At 38.1% G+C, this 17,222-nt stretch overlaps 1 protein-coding gene across 23 annotated transcripts in view; it reads left to right on the forward strand.

Annotated features, from left to right (window-relative positions):
* Nucleotides 1–16,682, forward strand: part of CREM (cAMP responsive element modulator) — a 71,481-nt gene extending 54,799 nt beyond the window's left edge. For 6 of the 23 annotated variants that reach the window (XM_041765708.1, XM_041765707.1, XM_041765703.1 and 3 more), the window contains 3 exons: nt 6,660–6,695; nt 10,803–10,959; nt 15,434–15,730. In XM_041765708.1, coding sequence (XP_041621642.1) covers nt 6,660–6,695; nt 10,803–10,959; nt 15,434–15,578 — 338 coding nt within the window. In that variant the 3' untranslated portion in view covers nt 15,579–15,730. Of the gene's footprint in view, nt 1–1,433; nt 1,526–1,636; nt 2,210–6,659; nt 6,696–10,802; nt 10,960–15,433; nt 15,731–15,844 lie in introns of those variants that run through there. The other 17 variants (XM_041765712.1, XM_041765706.1, XM_041765720.1 and 14 more) reach the window with 9 other exon arrangements.
* The last annotated feature ends 540 nt before the right edge of the window (nt 16,683–17,222 follow it).

The raw sequence follows: 17,222 nt of genomic DNA on the forward strand, positions 1-17,222 counted from the left end.
GTGAAATGTTCTTCTTCTATGAAAATGTCATTAGTTCTGTGTGCTGGTTGACTGAGTTTATCTGGTCTTTGGAATATATTAAAACTTTACTAATAGCAGTAGTCGAACAAATAACCAACTTCCCTCTTTCCTTTCCTTTCTCTACCCTTTTTTCACACTAATATTTATTGAACACCTAAGTGCCGATTTAAAACCAATTTGAACTTTCTGAAATTGGTAATAAAATGGACTAGTACTCCTGGACCCAAACCCTTGGGTGTGGCTGGAAGAGGAGTCTGTCACGGAGCCTCTGTTGGGGATTGATGTGTTCGGTTCATCTCCAGACATTCTTACTTGGCCCATTGTCTTCATGTGCTCTGGAGAAGCACATCGACATTATCCACATAGGGTTAGGGTGACGAAAATGGGCTTTATCAGCCCACTGGTCAAGATGAAAGGCTTCTGTGCCCTGTCACTTAATATTGTGCACTAGATAAGCAAATCATTTCTTTTCCCAGACTATGGTCTGTTATCCTGTTGAACATGAGCTCATTTTTTTTTTTTAATCTAACCTTGCCACTGTTAAATTTCCTATACTGATCTAGCTCTTCATGCACTCAACCATCATTAAGTGACCCTGATAACATTTGGCATTTAAAAAATTTACGAGTAGTAAATGTGACTTATTTATGAATTTTTTGAAAAATCCCCAAATTCTTTTCAAAGGATTTTAATTTAGTAAAATAATGCATTAGACTGAGACTCATGAAATTGCTGTTTTTGTGGGCCAAAGAGGTCAAATAGCAAATTCCTATGGTTCAAACTAATATTTATGGAAGAATGCTATGTTCTTGCTACATTTGGCACAGCGAATTTTTTAAATGTCAGTTTTTATTTCTTCCAAGTGAAATTAGCAAATTCTATGTCACCTTGGGAACAGCTGGATTTTACGGTGCTGCAGCAAATAGTTCAGCAAATAAAACTGTGTTAAGTGAACAAAGGTGGCTGGGTGTTTCTTTCTTGATGAATTTAGAAGTGTCTAAGAAATACATTTCTGTGTATTTCACAATGTTTTTCTGGGCTAACTGTCAGGTTTTTTTTTTTTTTGTTTTAATCCCCATGTATTTTTTTTTCCTCTGATGAGTTATAAAAAATAGTTTATGCCCCCTTTGTTTTTCTAGAAACCTTGGACAAAATAATAATAAAGAAATCAGTTGCTGCATAAAAAACAATTTTAGAACTTAATGCTAAGAAGACATGTATGCCAGAGCCCATCTCAGCAGATTCTAGGTAAAATGAGAAACAAGAACATTAATGTGGTTTATTACAGGAAGGGTTTTTATAGGGCTTTGGTTTCATTGAGCTCCTCTGTGACAAAGCAAATTGATGGCCTTGATAGGCTAGTGATGTCATTGTGATGTCAGTTACTCCTACTTATCCTGCACATGCTGGCTAGTTTGGAACACTGTATGTCAACCTGTGATAGGAAAGACAGGACAGTTCTGTATGCAGAAACCCATCATGGCTGTAACTGGAGATGAAACAGGTAAGAATTTTAAAGAGAGATTTACATTAATTCTGAAAATTTTATTTTTTAGTTTAGAAACATTTGGGGACCTCGGAGTGTCTCAAAAAGTATTAATTTTCTAGTAGCCGAGGAGTAAGAGGTTTCTTTTAGTATGTGTCTGTCCGTCCTCAGCACACTCCAGGAGGGCGTCTTAGTGTAGGTGCTTTTTTGCTCGGTGGCCTGTTGCTTGTTGCTTGTCCCGCCTCTCTCAATTCTGCTTTACTAAACTAAGCTCTTACTGCATCTGCAACTTGTTGCAAGTCCCAAGCGGCTACAGGTCAAACGTAACCCCCTGTTCGACTCGTAAAAAATCAAGCTTCCGACTGCACCGTGTGCGCAAACGGCGCTCGCTCGGCGACGGGGAGGCCAGCCCGGCCGGGGCGGCGCTTGGGGCCTCCTGCTCTCTCCTCCCGCGTTGGACGCGGTCTGGCTCGGCTAACCCGGTTCAAAGGGCTGACGTCACCTCGTTTCCTGGAACCGCGTTCGGCGGGGAAGTGGAAAAGCCAAACTCCGGGCGAGCTGCGCATTGACGTCAGCTCCGAGTCATGCCGCGATTTAGTCAGTTCCCCGTCGCCCTGCCCAGGGCGCTGACCCGTAGTGGTCCGCGGGCGGGCGCCGGGGCGCGGCTGTTGTCGGAAGCCTTCCCGGCGCGCTCCTCCGCAGGTAAGCACGGCGGGCTCCGCGCTCCGGGACGCCGGTGACGCCCGGGTGGGCTGCGGGCTCCGCGGCCCCGGCTCCGCGGCCCCAGCTCCGCGGGCAGGTGGGCAGGCGCGCAGGTGGGCAGGTGGGCAGGCGCGCAGGTGGGCAGGCGCGCAGGTGGGCAGGCGCGCAGGTGGGCAGGTGGGCAGGCGCGCAGGTGCGCAGGTGCGCAGGTGGGCAGGTGGGCAGGCGCGCAGGTGGGCAGGTGCGCAGGTGGGGCGCAGCGCCCGGCCCCGGCCCCCGCCCCCGCCCCCGCCCCCGGCCCCCGCCCCCGCCCCCGCCCCCGGCCCCGGCTCGCCCCGCCCCCGCCCCGGGACCCCTGGGCTCTGCGGTGCGCACCCTGGTCGCGCTCGGGGTGCCCTCGGGGTGCCCTCGGGCGCCCGGCCGGGGAAGCGCTGGCCTTAGCGCTGTCACCCACCCCACCTCCACCCCCCCACGCCTCCGCGTCCCAGGCTCGTTACCTCTGTCCTCAGTGAGCCTCCAGGGCTCTGGTTTTCTTCATCAGGTGACGATTCTGACTTAGGTGCTAATGGCCCGTAGATGGTTGCCTGGTTTTCTGTGGTGTCTGACTTCTAACCGGTTCTGGAGTCGCAGACTGTGAACAGCTTCACCACGGTCTGGCTTCTCAGCTACTTGGGCTAAACCGTTTTCCTACGTGGGAACATTCCACCGATTTGAGCAACTAAAACCAGGCTTAAAGCTTTTTGGGAATTATCTCAAAGCAGTTTCAGTGAAATTTTAGAGAAACTATAGATTGCAAAAACTCTTCAATGACAAGTTTATTGTAAGATACGGATGAACTTAATCTCAAATACTGCACGTCATATAATTCTAGAAGCAAAAGGTATTTGGTGCATGTATTTCTTTGCTAAAAATTATTAGTTGACTTGTATCTTTATTTACCCACTCTTTAATTACAAATCTCGCATCTAATCATAAGAGAAAATTATTACAAAAGATAAAAGATTTGAAAATACACGATATATTTAAAGATGAAAGCTTAAGGTAAAACTTTGTGTATATTTTTAACCATTGCTTGTAAATGAACATTTTTATACATTCATGTGTACAGAACAAACCTATGCCATCCTTGAAGAGTTTTTTTTTTTTTACTGTTTTACCCATAATGCTAATACATGAGTTTCTTCCAAATTAAAATTTTACAAATACTAAAACTAAAAAATCTCAAACTTTTCACACAATCTTATTGTGCTTTGGAAATCATTATTTTTAGAAATCGAATCAGTTTTCACAGAGCCAATTCTGTTTTGAAATGCTGTTTAAAAATGAAAAACACATTTTTTTTTGAGGAACCCAAAGAGAAAAAAAAGGGGGGGAAAAAGGGGGGGGGGACTTTTTTTTTTTTAAGGAATAGTAGAGCAGCTTTAGGGACCCACCTTTGGGTTCTCATTTCTGGGCTGCCTGTGTGGATTGGTGAACCAAGCAGACTGTTCTAGATCTAAATCTTTGGTTTACACATTTGATCATGGCCCGCATTTTACATAATGATGCAGTAGACTCTGTGTGTGTGTGTGTGTGTGTACAAAAAACAAGTTTTATTTTTTTTATTTTATTTATTTATGATAGTCACAGAGAGAGAGAGAGGCAGAGACACAGGCAGAGGGAGAAGCAGGCTCCATGCACCGGGAGCCCGACGCGGGATTCGATCCCGGGTCTCCAGGATCGCGCCCTGGGCCAAAGGCAGGCGCCAAACCGCTGCGCCACCCAGGGATCCCAAAAAAACAAGTTTTAAAAATAATGTTTATCTTGAGGTGCCTGGGTGGCTCAGTCAGTTAAGCATCTGACTCTTGATCTCAGCTCAGGTCTTGATCTCAGGGTCATGAGTTCAAGCCCCGTGATGTTTTGTTTGTTTGTTTGTTTTTTAAGTGCTTATCTTTACATATAGTAGAGATGTAATGTACTTTTCTATTTTTTCTATTACTCATGAAATTGATTTTATGACCCACTAAGTCAAATGGTCAAATTTAGAGTTTGAAAAACTTGTCTAGACCAAAATCAGGCTCCTAATAATGATTGGTGTGAGAAAAGTTTTTAGGAGTATTTATTTATAGGATCATGGAATAAAATGTAAAAAGTGAATATCTATAGTTTATAGAATTGTATTATGAGACTTTGGAGTATATTTTAAATTTTTGTTAGAAATAATTTTGGACTTTATTCATAAGCTGATTAAGGGCCTCACTCCATATCTTTTAGTCTCTGAGTCTAAAAAACTCTAATATGTTGTATTCAGCCTGGATTTCTGAACTATTAAACATTACAACTTATTCAAATTTGGAAAATAGTATCTTAGTTAATATTTGATACATGAGAGTAAGGATACATTTCACCTTGTGAAAAGAGGGCACTTGAAAAGATTATTGTTGGAGAATTTTCACATAAAATAAAAGTTTGGATCAGGTGTAACAGCTTCTTAACATTGCTAGAAAAGCAAAGTATAATCATGTTGGAAGTGAAAGTCATTTACCTTAAGTTTTTTTTTTTTTTTTTTTTTTTTTTTTTTATTTTTTTTTTTCATTTACCTTAAGTTTTAATAAAACTCCAAATCTGTATGGAAGGTTTACTGAAATTTCCGTTGTGCTATGTTCCCACTATTTTTGAAAAAATTTCAGTGAAATATTTTTTGGTTCTATTTGTCTTTGAATATATTGCCCAAAAAAATAATTATGATACTTTGTATTTATGTAAGCTTTAGAATAAAAAAATCACAGGGTTACAATATAAATACAAATACAAATGCGGTCAGTGGTATCAAAAAAGGATCAAATGGTGAGAGATGTACATGAAGCAGGTGATATAGGTTAAAGTTCCAGGTGGGCCTTTCTGAGGAAACTGTATTTAAATACCCAAGGAGAGAAGCACTTTCCAACTATTTTTTCTGATGCACTTGAAGCAAATAATATTCGTCTTTCATATAACAGCGTGGGTCAGAGTGGTAAATAACTCTTCCAAGCTTACAAAGCTAATGAGTGGTGAACCAGTTTGGATCTTCAGACTTCAAGAAAAGACCTTGTCTGATTCTGTTCACACACCATATCACATTGCTCCTCAAAATTCACCTGGTAAATTCATGCTAATGTTAGATGAGTTACCACAGCATACTACATGCTACTTAGAAAACATAGAAAATAAAGTTAGCATCATTTCAAGTAGTCAAAATGGATTTTTTCCTGGAGTGTTTATTATTACTTTCATGGAACAAGAGTATATATTTGCTATTATCTAGAACTTTGAATTTCAATATTTATAATTTCTCATCTTTTATGCCGACTTTCTTTTGACTCTTAAGATTTTCACTTAAACAACTCAGGAAGTTCCCTTAGATGTAACTTAAAAATATGTAATGACTTCGTTTTTTGTGGTCTGTGTGTTATTGTAACAAATTCAGAAATGTTCGGTGCTTTATAGTCATGCTTATGTAGGGTTTCATTTTCCTGGAAAAAGTAGAGCGTGGAAAAGGGAAAGGTTTTGACAGTGTGAGACACCAAGCAAGCACAAAGCTGATTTTGGGCATAAGGTGCCCCAGTAGCGGTGGAAGGGTGGGAGAGAACCAAAAAAAGAAAAGTAATGATGTCAGTAGCTTCTTGGAGCTAGGGAAAAGAAACCCCTGCTTACCAGTACAACTTCAAAGTTAGCTCTGTTGCTTGTACTTAGGTATATTCGTGGTAAGGGACACCTAGTGAAATGACATCTGAAGGTAGGAGCTCCATTTATAAAAATGTTTTTATTTGGTTACATGCTCAGTACTATAGAGATCTCAATTAGTAGATAAATAAACAACAAAACACCCACTATTTGGGATGTGGATAAGTTGTTCCACTTCGAAAGCTACTAAGATAGGCATTTGGCTGAGTTTCTTATTTCTTTTTTCATTAGGAAGAAACAAACCTCTTTGATTTGTGAGGCTTTTCAGTGAGTTCTCTCATTACCAGTCTGATGAGACTGTATCGTTTGGTTGCTGGTGATTCTCCACCTTTGGGGTTCTATCCTAAATTATTATAAACCCTGAAAATTCAGGACATTTTATGTTATCTTTTAATAATTTATTCTCTAATGGAATATAATATACTATAAATTTTAAAAGTTTTTATAGGCATATTTTTTAACAAAATAAGCAATAAGAAGCCATACATTTCAATCATTCTATTACCCATGTTTGTTAGAAGGGAAAGTCCAGGGGAATATATATTTGTGGATGTTATGTGCCTTTTAACTAATATACAGTATAAGCATAATTTGGAACATTGTCTTTCAGAACTTAAGGAAGGGAAGAGGAAGGGAACTAACATTTGCTGAATGCCTACCATGTGCCAGGCACTGTGCTAGACACTTTGACATACATTACAGGGTTTATTGTGAGTATTAAATGAGATAATGTATCCCCATTTTACAGATGAGGAAACTGAACTTGCCCCAAGTCACATGGCTGGTAAGTGGCAGAGCTGGACTAGAATCCAGACTCCAAATCCCATGCTTTTTCTACTGTACTGTGTTTAAAACTTGTGAAGAGAGGTATGAAGTTTAATGACCAGAATTGAGAGTTCTAGGAATTTTCTTTTTCCATGAAATATTTGATGCTAAACCTAAAAAAATTTTTCATGTCAGGAGGTAGATGATGGGAAATACACTATAACTAGAACTCACCTGCTTCTCAAATGCCAGGCGAGATGACTAGTATCTAAGGGAAGATTAGTAAATAACACCAGTTTGAATAAATACATAGCATCTTGTAAGGGCTTCCCATGTCTTGGTGTTAAAGATTTAAAGACTTAGCTATAATAATAGCTAATAATTGTCTTATAATAATAATAATTCTGCTTATTTTAAACATTCAAATGACGGTGGGCTTGGGCAAAATCCTGGGAAGTTCAAAATTTTCTTCATGGTGTACCTGTAAACCCACCAAGCACTCATCTTATGCCAAATACTGTGCTAGGTTATAGGGGTACCAAGCTAAAAAAAGACACCCTTGACTTGTCTTTACAGTTTTTGGTGCCTTAGAACAAAATTAATATCTACGTATCTTTTTCTTATTATCTTTCTTCAGTCACAAAATTGCAGCCCCACTGTAGGCTCATTTATTTTTAGAAATAACATATATAGTGAAATTCTAGAATAAATAATGTGGACACACATTTAGTAGTTAGATGGAACAGGAACTGGCCTTTATAGGCATACAGGATAAGAACTATGATCCTAGGTATCAAGTCTCCTTTAAATTGCCACTGAATTCACAATATTTGAAACTGAAGCTAACTAAGATAAAAACTTTTTTATCACTTCTTTCAACAACAAAACTTTCTGATGCTTGGATTTTCTCAAAACAAGAGATTCTCTTTGCCCGTATCTTTTTAGTGTATTTACTAATAAGATCATACTTGAATATATGAAATTTATCCATTGACATTTACTCTGTGACCACTAAAGGTGTACATTCACACAGATTCCTTAGGAGATTACAGAGATGTATGTTAGTTCCTACTAATTAATACTAATTCATATTTCTGTCTTGAACTAATGACCTGCAATCCAATTTTTGTTGAAGGAGATAAATAGTATGTCTGAAATATTACAATAAAACCCAATGTATTAGCTAACACCCCAGAACTAATATATATCCAAATATTTCAGCCCCTTCCACAATAGCCTTTTAAAATGATATCTTTTTCCTGAGCTATTGCTCAGAATGTTTTAAGAATACATGTTCTGAATTGCTTTTATTCTTCATGTTGCCAAATTTGGTCCTGTGAGGGTGGTTTCAGCTGAAACCTTTTGGAAACAGGCAAAAGTTTAGAACCATTTCTGGTTGTAAGTCCAATGAATGAACTTCAGTTTTCATCTGTAAGTTTGCCTGCCCCCCTTTTCTCCTTTTTTAAAAAAGAGTGGATACTCTTAAACTAACTTCTACATGTCATCTGAGCATTCAGCTCTAACTATAGTACAGAACATAGCCGATGTGCACAAAAGGAGGGAGTATAATGAACCCCTCTATTAGTTTTATTGCACTTTTCTGTGACCAGCATTTACAAAAGAACAACCCTAGACCAAGGTATGCATCCATGCTGCCTGCAAATGTCCACACAGTGACACATAAACTTCTTATAAACTTCTCATTCGTCACTGGCTATTGTTCCAGTTTTAGAAAGCCTGTGTTGCCTCCAGCTGTCCCATTGTTTCAACCTTTATGATCCCGTAACCTTCTTCCCTGGATGTGGGTAAAGAGAGAAGAGGAGAGAACTATGTTATTCTGTGCTCCATTCTATCTCCTCTGACAATACGATTAAAATATAAAAAATCTTTAGTGGGTTAACAGTTTAAAACTTTTAAAAGTTTTCTTCTTAAATATTTCAAAGCCATAAGATTTCCTATGACATATAATGAAATAACTATGTATACAGTATTTTAAATGGTCACAAAAACAAATTTAGGGTTTTTCCCAAGTTCATTATTGATAGAGATTTTGCTGGTGATCATTATATTTATCACAGTTACTATTAATCACCATTGTTTTAAAAATCATATATATATAGAAGGAAGGAGCAGTGCAACTTTATAAGTGGTATTTTTGTTAATCTTATGAAGACTTTCAGGTGCTCTTCCCCCAAAGCCATATTTTAAAAATTTAAAACACTTTTTTCACCTAATTCTTAAGCTCTAAGGGGGAAAAAACCCTGGCATTTACCCAAAAAGGAGCACATAGATCAGTTTTTTATTAACCTTTTAAACTGGTTGGCTATTTTCAGTTGTAATATATTATTTAAGTGAAAAAAAGTCTTTGTGTCCCCTTTGGGTAAAATTTCAGCTCTTAATGGTTATAATGCATTTTAATGAAATATGGAAGTGATGTGTTTTATATTTTGATTGGCATTGGTTCAGACCAATTTTTGTAGGATTTGATAACTTAAAAAAAATTTTTTTTTTTTTAAATTCATGAAAGACACACAGAGAGAGGCAGAGACACAGGCAGAGGGAGAAGCAGGCTCCATGAAGGGAGCCTGATGTGGGACTTGATCCCAGGACTCTGTGATCACGCCCTGGGCCAAAGGCAGATGCTTGAACACTGAGCCACCCTGGCACCCTGGATTTGATAACTTTTGTAAAACCTATTTCTTGCATATAACTTTGAGATAGCATGAATTTTGTAGTATCTCGGGGTGTCAGATTAACTCTGGACCATACATTCTCAAAGTTGAAACAGTGATGGTAGAAGCATATTTCATCACTTAAATCCGTCTGTCTTTTCTAGGAAGCTATGTTTATTGCAGTAGAAAGGCAAATGTTGAGTATAAATTATGAAACTTGGGGGACTTTTAGTATTCAGCCTAAATACTAAGTAAATATTAAGTCTGTCGTTTAACTATGAATATACTTTAATTAGAAAAGTTTTTTAATTGAATACTTAGAATGTATTATTATCTCAAGAAACCTACAAGAGGCAGAAATTATCATCCCCCAGATAAACTAGACTTAAGTAGAGCTTTGCTGCTTTGTTTTTTTATTTTGTTTTGGTTTTTAAACTGAAAATACAGCGAGGTAGTATTTCCCTTCCAATACTTCAGTCATCTTCTGGTAGAAGGACTTGTATTTAACAACATCCAGCAACTGTCTCAGGCATGATAATAGGGTACAGGAAAATCTCTTCATCTGGAATATTCAGAGAATGGAAATGTTCTGCTTTTTTTTTTAAGATTATATTTATTTATTCATGAGAGATACAGAGAGAGAGGCAGAGACACACGCAGAGGGAGAATCAGGCTCCATTCAGGGAGCCTGATGTGGAACTTGATCCCGGGACTCCAGGATCATGTCCTGGGTCAAAGGCAGGCACTCAACCTCTGAGCCACCCGGGCATCCTGGAAATGTTCTGCTTAATTAAAATTTTTGCAGTAGTGTGTTAGAGCCAGCTCCCACTGACATGCTAGAGTGATTATTAAATTTTTAGGGTTTTTGTGAGCTGTTTGTTAAAAAGAGCCATTATTAAAAATTAAGTATATATAAAGAAATACACATATATTTAACAAATAAGTTATGTTAAAACCAATAAATACTCAAAACTCATCACTTCTCATAATTTTATCTATGCTCTTGAGGTTATTTACCTCTCTTTTATCTGTATGGTGTACTACTTACCATGTATGTCTCCCCATCTCCATATTCTGTGAGGTCACACTGGTAGCTTGAAATTGGCCATGGTGAAAGTATTTACATCATGTGAATTCACAAACAGATTGGGGCTTTTTTCCCCCAGAGAGCCGTTGAAAAGCCTCCCTAATTTAGCCTTTGATAAAAACCTTTCTAAAATGCATTGGGGCATTTTTCTACCTTAACAGTAATAGAGCATGCTGAATATTATTGTTCAAAATGCTGAAGATCTTAGATACCTAAAACTTAAATGCTCAGAATAATCACCTTACACATCAGCAAGGTCACTTCTTATGACATGTAAAAAGAAGTGTGTTATTTCCACATCAATTTTATATAAAAGATCAAGTTGTGAATTGTTTATATAAACTTGTCGCATTTTGTTTCATTGCAGCCGCCACTGGTGACATGCCAACTTACCAGATCCGAGCTCCTACTACTGCATTGCCACAGGGAGTAGTGATGGCTGCCTCGCCAGGAAGTTTGCACAGTCCCCAGCAACTAGCAGAAGAAGCAACACGCAAACGAGAGCTGAGGCTAATGAAAAACAGGTAGGATGTTTCACTGGAAACCAGTAACCACTTATTGGACACAACTTATTGCTGGGGGCTTTTTTAAAAAATCGCTTTTCCCAAGCCATTTCTCCCAAGTTACATGTTCTCTGGCATTTTGGGTTTTGTGCTCTGCATGTAATGGTAATTAGATTGTCTTGTCATTAGACTCCCTATCCCTGAAACCCATTTCATCAGAGGAGGTGCTTCCCTATGTATTGTAAGGGTAATGTCTAAAAGATATTAATTTTTTTAATGATTATGGAAGAGCTTTATTACAAATAAAGATTTATTTTTTACTTGGTATTTACTTTGTGAAGTAAGTGATAAATTTAATTTTTTAGTTTCTTTATAAGCAAAATAAATTTAACTGTGAGTTAAGAATTTCTAAGTCTTGTAGGGGCACCTGGCTGGCTTAGTCAGTAAAGCATGCAACTCTTGATCTTAGGATTATGGATTCAATGGGGTAGAGTTTACTCAAGTTTAAATAAGTAAGAATTTTCTAAGCCTGTTGTATGTAGTTTGTTTTTATCTATATTGTGACTTTTTATCTATTATACTGAAATACATACATATTAATTCTGATAAATTTTAGTCAAGTGCAAATACAAAGCAACAGAAAGAAATAAAATTACTTAGAGCCCCATAACTTAGAGATACCTAATACTACAGCATATGTACTTTCAGTTCATACTCTGTCATTTTCTAACTTATTCTTGTGCCATGTTTCTGTTCTTTTATTTTTTAAACAGGAATATGTAATAAAAATGGCATTTTCCAAAATTATTTAGTTTGATATGTAATACTATTTTTTGGTTTAGTTTTTATGATGGAAAATGGTGCAAATTAATCTGATTTTCAAAATGAGTAGAATAGCCTAAGAATTTTCCCAATTGTCTGGTCACCTTATTTTTAAATGTTAAATCATGCCCTCATTGTAAGAAAACAAAACATTTCTTTTTTTTTAAGATTTTATTTATTTATTCATGATAGAGAGAGAGGCAGAGACACAAGGAGGAGCAGGCTCCATGCCGGGAGCCCGACGTGGGACTCCATCCTGGGAACCCAGGATGGCGCCCTGGGCCAAAGGCAGGCGCTAAACCGCTGAGCCACCCAGGGATCCCCGAAAACAAAACATTTCAGATGAGATCATGTACTCATCTCTGACCAGGACCACATGATGGTGGTTTGTTTAGCATTAGCAGGCTACTTAATCTAGAAATTGTGGCCTCTGAGCTACTACAATTCAGAGATAAGTGCTGACATCATAATTGTCCTTTGTAATTGAATGTGAACCAGGAGCAGCTATATTCACTTTACTAATAGTCCTTCAATTGTCACAGTTTGATATATTATTATAGGACTCCTTAAGTTGGCTTCAGTTCCCAAGCATTGTAGTTATCACAGATCACTAGATAGAGTTTTGTGCCCTGGAAAATGCAACAGATGACCAGAAATAGGATCATTGAGATATACGCATCTCTATCGGTGGTAGTTCTCCATTAACTAAGTCATGCTGGGTTCATCTTTTTCATTGTCAGCATTTTACTCAGAAATCCTGAAGGGGTTGGTGCCTCAGTGGCTCAGTTGGTTGGACGACTGCCTCCAGCTCAGTCATAATCTCAGGGTCCTGGGATCAAGTCACATGTTGGGCTGCCTGCTCAGTGGAGAGTCTGCTTCACCCTCTGCCCTCCTCCAGCTTGTATTCTCTCTCTCATTCAAATAAATAAATAAAATCTTAAAAAAAAAAAAAAAGAAAAATTCTGAAGGGGCTGAATGGCTCTCCTCCCTGCTCTGTCACCTTCAACATGTGACATTTGTTCTAAGGATTACCACATGGCTGCCACATTTCTAGGCGGAAAGAAAGGAGGAGGGCCAGAGCCAAAACTGAGCCCAGCTGAGTCTAGCCCTTGTGGAAACTTCTCCTGGAAGACCCTCGAAGCATCTTTTCACCCACATTTCCTTGGCTAGAAATAGCTAATAGAATCCCTAGTTGCAAGGGATTCTGAGGGATTTTACCTTTCCCGACCTCAATTTCAGAGCAAGATGAGGGAAGAGCAGATGATAAATAACTAATAAGTGGCTCAGTTGAGCAAGTACCATATGCAGGTTTTAAGTGCTTTGTTTCTACTGTTTCTTTAACTCTCCCATTACATTCGCATGAGATGAGGTCTGGATATTATCCTTACTTTCCAGATGAGGGACTGAAGTTCCAAGAGGTTAAATAATAAGTCGGTTAAGATCATGCAGCCCACACTGGACAGAACCTGGATGTAAAATCAGGTTGTCTTTCTTCCAGAGCCTGCCCGCTGTGCTACATCAGAGTCACTCAAATAGACCCCAGAGTAAGCTTCAGATTGAATTTCATGGAAAGTATATAGGTTATACTTATTAACACAAAAGACCTCTCATACATTCCCTTTTTATTCTCTGGCTGGCATTTATGTTAGATCTGATAGATATTTCTACCAGTCCAGCAACAGTTTATATATCTTTATAGCCTTGTCAACATTTCCTCTCTATCGTGTGTTTCCTCTCCATGCTGAGGATATATCCAGACACATGCAAGGCCTGAAAACTGAGCTAACTATTAATAGAAGAAACAGGTGTTTTCCATAGCTGGGAAGTACTTAGGAATGTACCATCTACTGGTGTGATCATTTAAAGTTTTGGCTTGGAACTTTGGTAACATGTGCCCATTCCCACATGGGATGTGAGTTATGATATTTACAATAAATAGTACACCTTGGTATAGAAAATAAAAAGATAAATATCCCACAGCACTGCTATCAGATATGTAAAATTTCATTTGATAGTAACTTGTTTTGTAAAATTATTATCTTTCTTCCAGATCTAGAATTTAGTAAGATTCAATCTTGAAAACGTTGGTATTCAATCATGAAAACCTAGGTATTTTAGCTAATAACTAAATGTATTTTAGTTCCTTTGTAGAAGATTGACAAATTTATGAGCGTGCTTGGATTTATTCTCAACATTTCCCTATGCGTAATTTAGATTAAATCAACCTGTATTTATCAGATTCGGTTCACTTTTTACATCTTTTAAATTTTTTGTTAACTAGTTGAGAAGTCTGAGAACTTTGTGAGTTCACAGGGCGAGTGCATTGTTCTTGGCTAGGAAGTAGGGGTTGATCTTTTCCTGCAGTTCACTGGGATTTCAAGGTCTTTTTTCTGCTGACACTTGGTCCCATGGAGAAAAAAAACAGATAACCCGTTGTTAGTCAACTATCCTAAAAATAAAACAGAATTGGCCAAGTCTGTTGTGCACATCACTCTTGGTTCAGAATTGCAGCAGTGCAAGCTGGCATTATAGTTACTGGCATTTAGACGTCCAACATGACTCTTGTTAATATATGTTTATCTCTTTCAATGTAGGCTTTTTTGATATGAAGCATACCCCAAAGGCAGTTATTTTCAACTGACTCCTCCAAAAGAACACTGTTATCAGAGGGTATATTCTATAGAGGAGTTAAATGATGTAGTTGCTCCCCTTCCCATCCTGAAAAAAAAAGGAGAAAGAGAAGAACGTTGGCTGTATTTATCATTTTTTGGTGGGGTTATGCGTGAAATGACTGACTCATCTCATCTGTCTATTTGTGTTTGTTGCTTCAGCCACTCTGTTCCTTCCTCTGGGCACATCTACAGTGCTTTAAAGATCCATATATTGGGTAGTAAATGCACGTGATTGGAAAAGTCTTGAAATATACTGTTGAGTTATGTAGTAGCTTCCTTGCCAAAGTTTTAATTGTGGTGTTCTCACTTCATGGGTTTAAATTATCCAAATAATATCGGGTGTTGTGTTCTGTACCCTCCCTTCTTCCTTTCCTTAATATTCAGAATCAGAGTCCATTTCATTTTGGTTTTTGAAAATGTGTGTGACTTGCTGACTGTTGTCTTTATCCAGGTTGTTTTCTAGCCAATAAGCTGCTCCTTGCAGTTGTAGTTGAGCTTATTTGTTTTACTGAGATTCAGTCTTGAAGAAACAAAATCTCCAATATGGACATTTCAAGTTTCTGAGGATTGATTTTTCTAACATTTTTGACCAAATAAAGTTAACTCATTGTGATGGAATATGTGGCCTTTGTGGACAAAGATAAGTAAGAGAATTGGAAGGATCTGTAAATGTTTTTGTAGAAATTCCACTTGGGGATGTGGTCCTATTGTTTTAGGTGACTAAAAACCATTCTGGTCACTGTTACCATGGAATGTGTGCCCTAAGAAAACACCCATTTACAACGAAGGATGGACACATTGATCATGCTCTCAAGTCTTTCCTGTTGTTCTAAACTAATTTTACAAAAGGCATGTGCTTGCTTACGTTTGTTGTGTGGCTTTGTACAAACCTTCCCTGGCATTGATTGGCTGTTGAGTTTGGGGGGCAGAAGTTCATTTGAGCCAGTCTGGGCTGTGCTGAGAGGGTGTTCCTATAGTCATTTGCCTTGTATTGGTTCCAGGGAAGCTGCCCGGGAGTGTCGCAGGAAGAAGAAAGAATATGTCAAATGTCTTGAAAATCGTGTGGCTGTGCTTGAAAACCAAAACAAGACTCTCATTGAGGAACTCAAAGCCCTCAAAGATCTTTATTGCCATAAAGCAGAGTAACTGTCTTTGACTTGGACCTTGTTTACTGTGAACTCTAATCAAGGCAGGAGATGCAGCAATTCTACTAATTGCCATGTGGACTTGTGGAAGGGACACTTGTGACCCTTGAGAATCCAGTGTGGCTTAGTGTTTGACATTGAATTGGGTATGCTGTTCCAAGATTTGGAATGCAGCCATGATCAAATTTACCAAGCTTACTTCAGTCTGCTTGTCAATAGCACGCAAAAAAATGTTTTGTTTGCCCTCTTGCTTCTACTTTTTTTCAGGGAAGCTGCTAAAGAATGTCGACGTCGAAAGAAAGAATATGTAAAATGTCTGGAGAGTCGAGTTGCAGTGCTGGAAGTTCAGAACAAGAAGCTCATAGAGGAACTCGAAACTTTGAAAGACATTTGCTCTCCTAAAACAGATTAGTAGAAATATTTAACTATGAACTGATTACAACATGTACAGTTGCTTTTGAAGGCAATACAATATTATAGCCAGCAAGAATTATGGCTTTTTTCCTTTGTATCATTCACCGTATTCTCTAACCTCTGACATTCCTAAAATGCTTCACTGTAGTTAACTCTTAGCTATAACTTCGATTTTTTTTAAAAGAGACAAGCTGTAAAAAAAAAAAAAAAAAAAAAAAAAAGTATGTAACAAATTCTTAAAATGCAATATTTGTAAGACTTGTTCCAGTGCCACATATTTGCAGTACCCAACCTCTGTGTCATGAATAGTGTCCTATGCAATAAAATTTTTTGCGGGTCTTTAAAAATCACTTTAGGAAAGGATGATCAAAGATAATGCACCCAGCAGTACAATAAAAGCAAACCACAAAAAAATACCTCGGGAAAGAATTGAAAGAAAGAATTGAAAGAATCTAGTGACATGCCTATATGAAAATAAGAGCCTATAAATGAATTTATGGCATTTGCAGATTTTTATATTAGTTGCTTTGTAAAAAAAAAATATTGTATTGCTGTCCTTGAATGCCATAGTTGACGAGAGTTTTTAATAGAACCATGCTGGTTACACTTTATAGTGTTTGGTGCTCATTTAACTATCTGAACATTTACTACGGTTTTTACTGTATTGTGTAATATAAAAGATCTTACAGAAGTTCTTAGTGTCGGTCTGAATGAATGAACCTAATGAAAGTTACAAGAAATTTTTAATATCTGGAATGTGTTAAAATTGTTTTTAAAAAAAGTTAAAATTGTAATCGCATACCTTCAAGGGTATATGAGCCAATTTCTACACTGGGTTATGCTCTCTGTGAATGCTCCTTCCACCATCCCGTCAGAGGGATGGCCCCAGAGCTGTTACACAGAAGAGCAGCTACCAGAGATTCAGTCATGTGATGCTGGAGTAGGCCTTTCTGCAGATGGCCCCCTATTTTGCGTTTCGGCTAATGGCTGCCATGGGAGTTTAAAGTAACAACCCAAGATTTTATTTTCCGTTTCAAGACAGCTTGAAGTCTACATGAGATCAAAGATTTTTATGTCAGCACATTCAGATGAAGTCCATTACGTTGAGCCAGCAGTGTTCTGACTGGCATTTACTTTTTGTTCTGTTTGCATAATAAAAAGCTCTAAAAGTATAAGCCCAAAGCCCTAATCATAAGATGCTCCTGTCATCCTCATTCACTCCAGAGACATT

Source organism: Vulpes lagopus, chromosome 8 (assembly GCF_018345385.1).
Source record: "Vulpes lagopus strain Blue_001 chromosome 8, ASM1834538v1, whole genome shotgun sequence".
In the NCBI taxonomy this organism is placed as follows: domain Eukaryota; kingdom Metazoa; phylum Chordata; class Mammalia; order Carnivora; family Canidae; genus Vulpes; species Vulpes lagopus.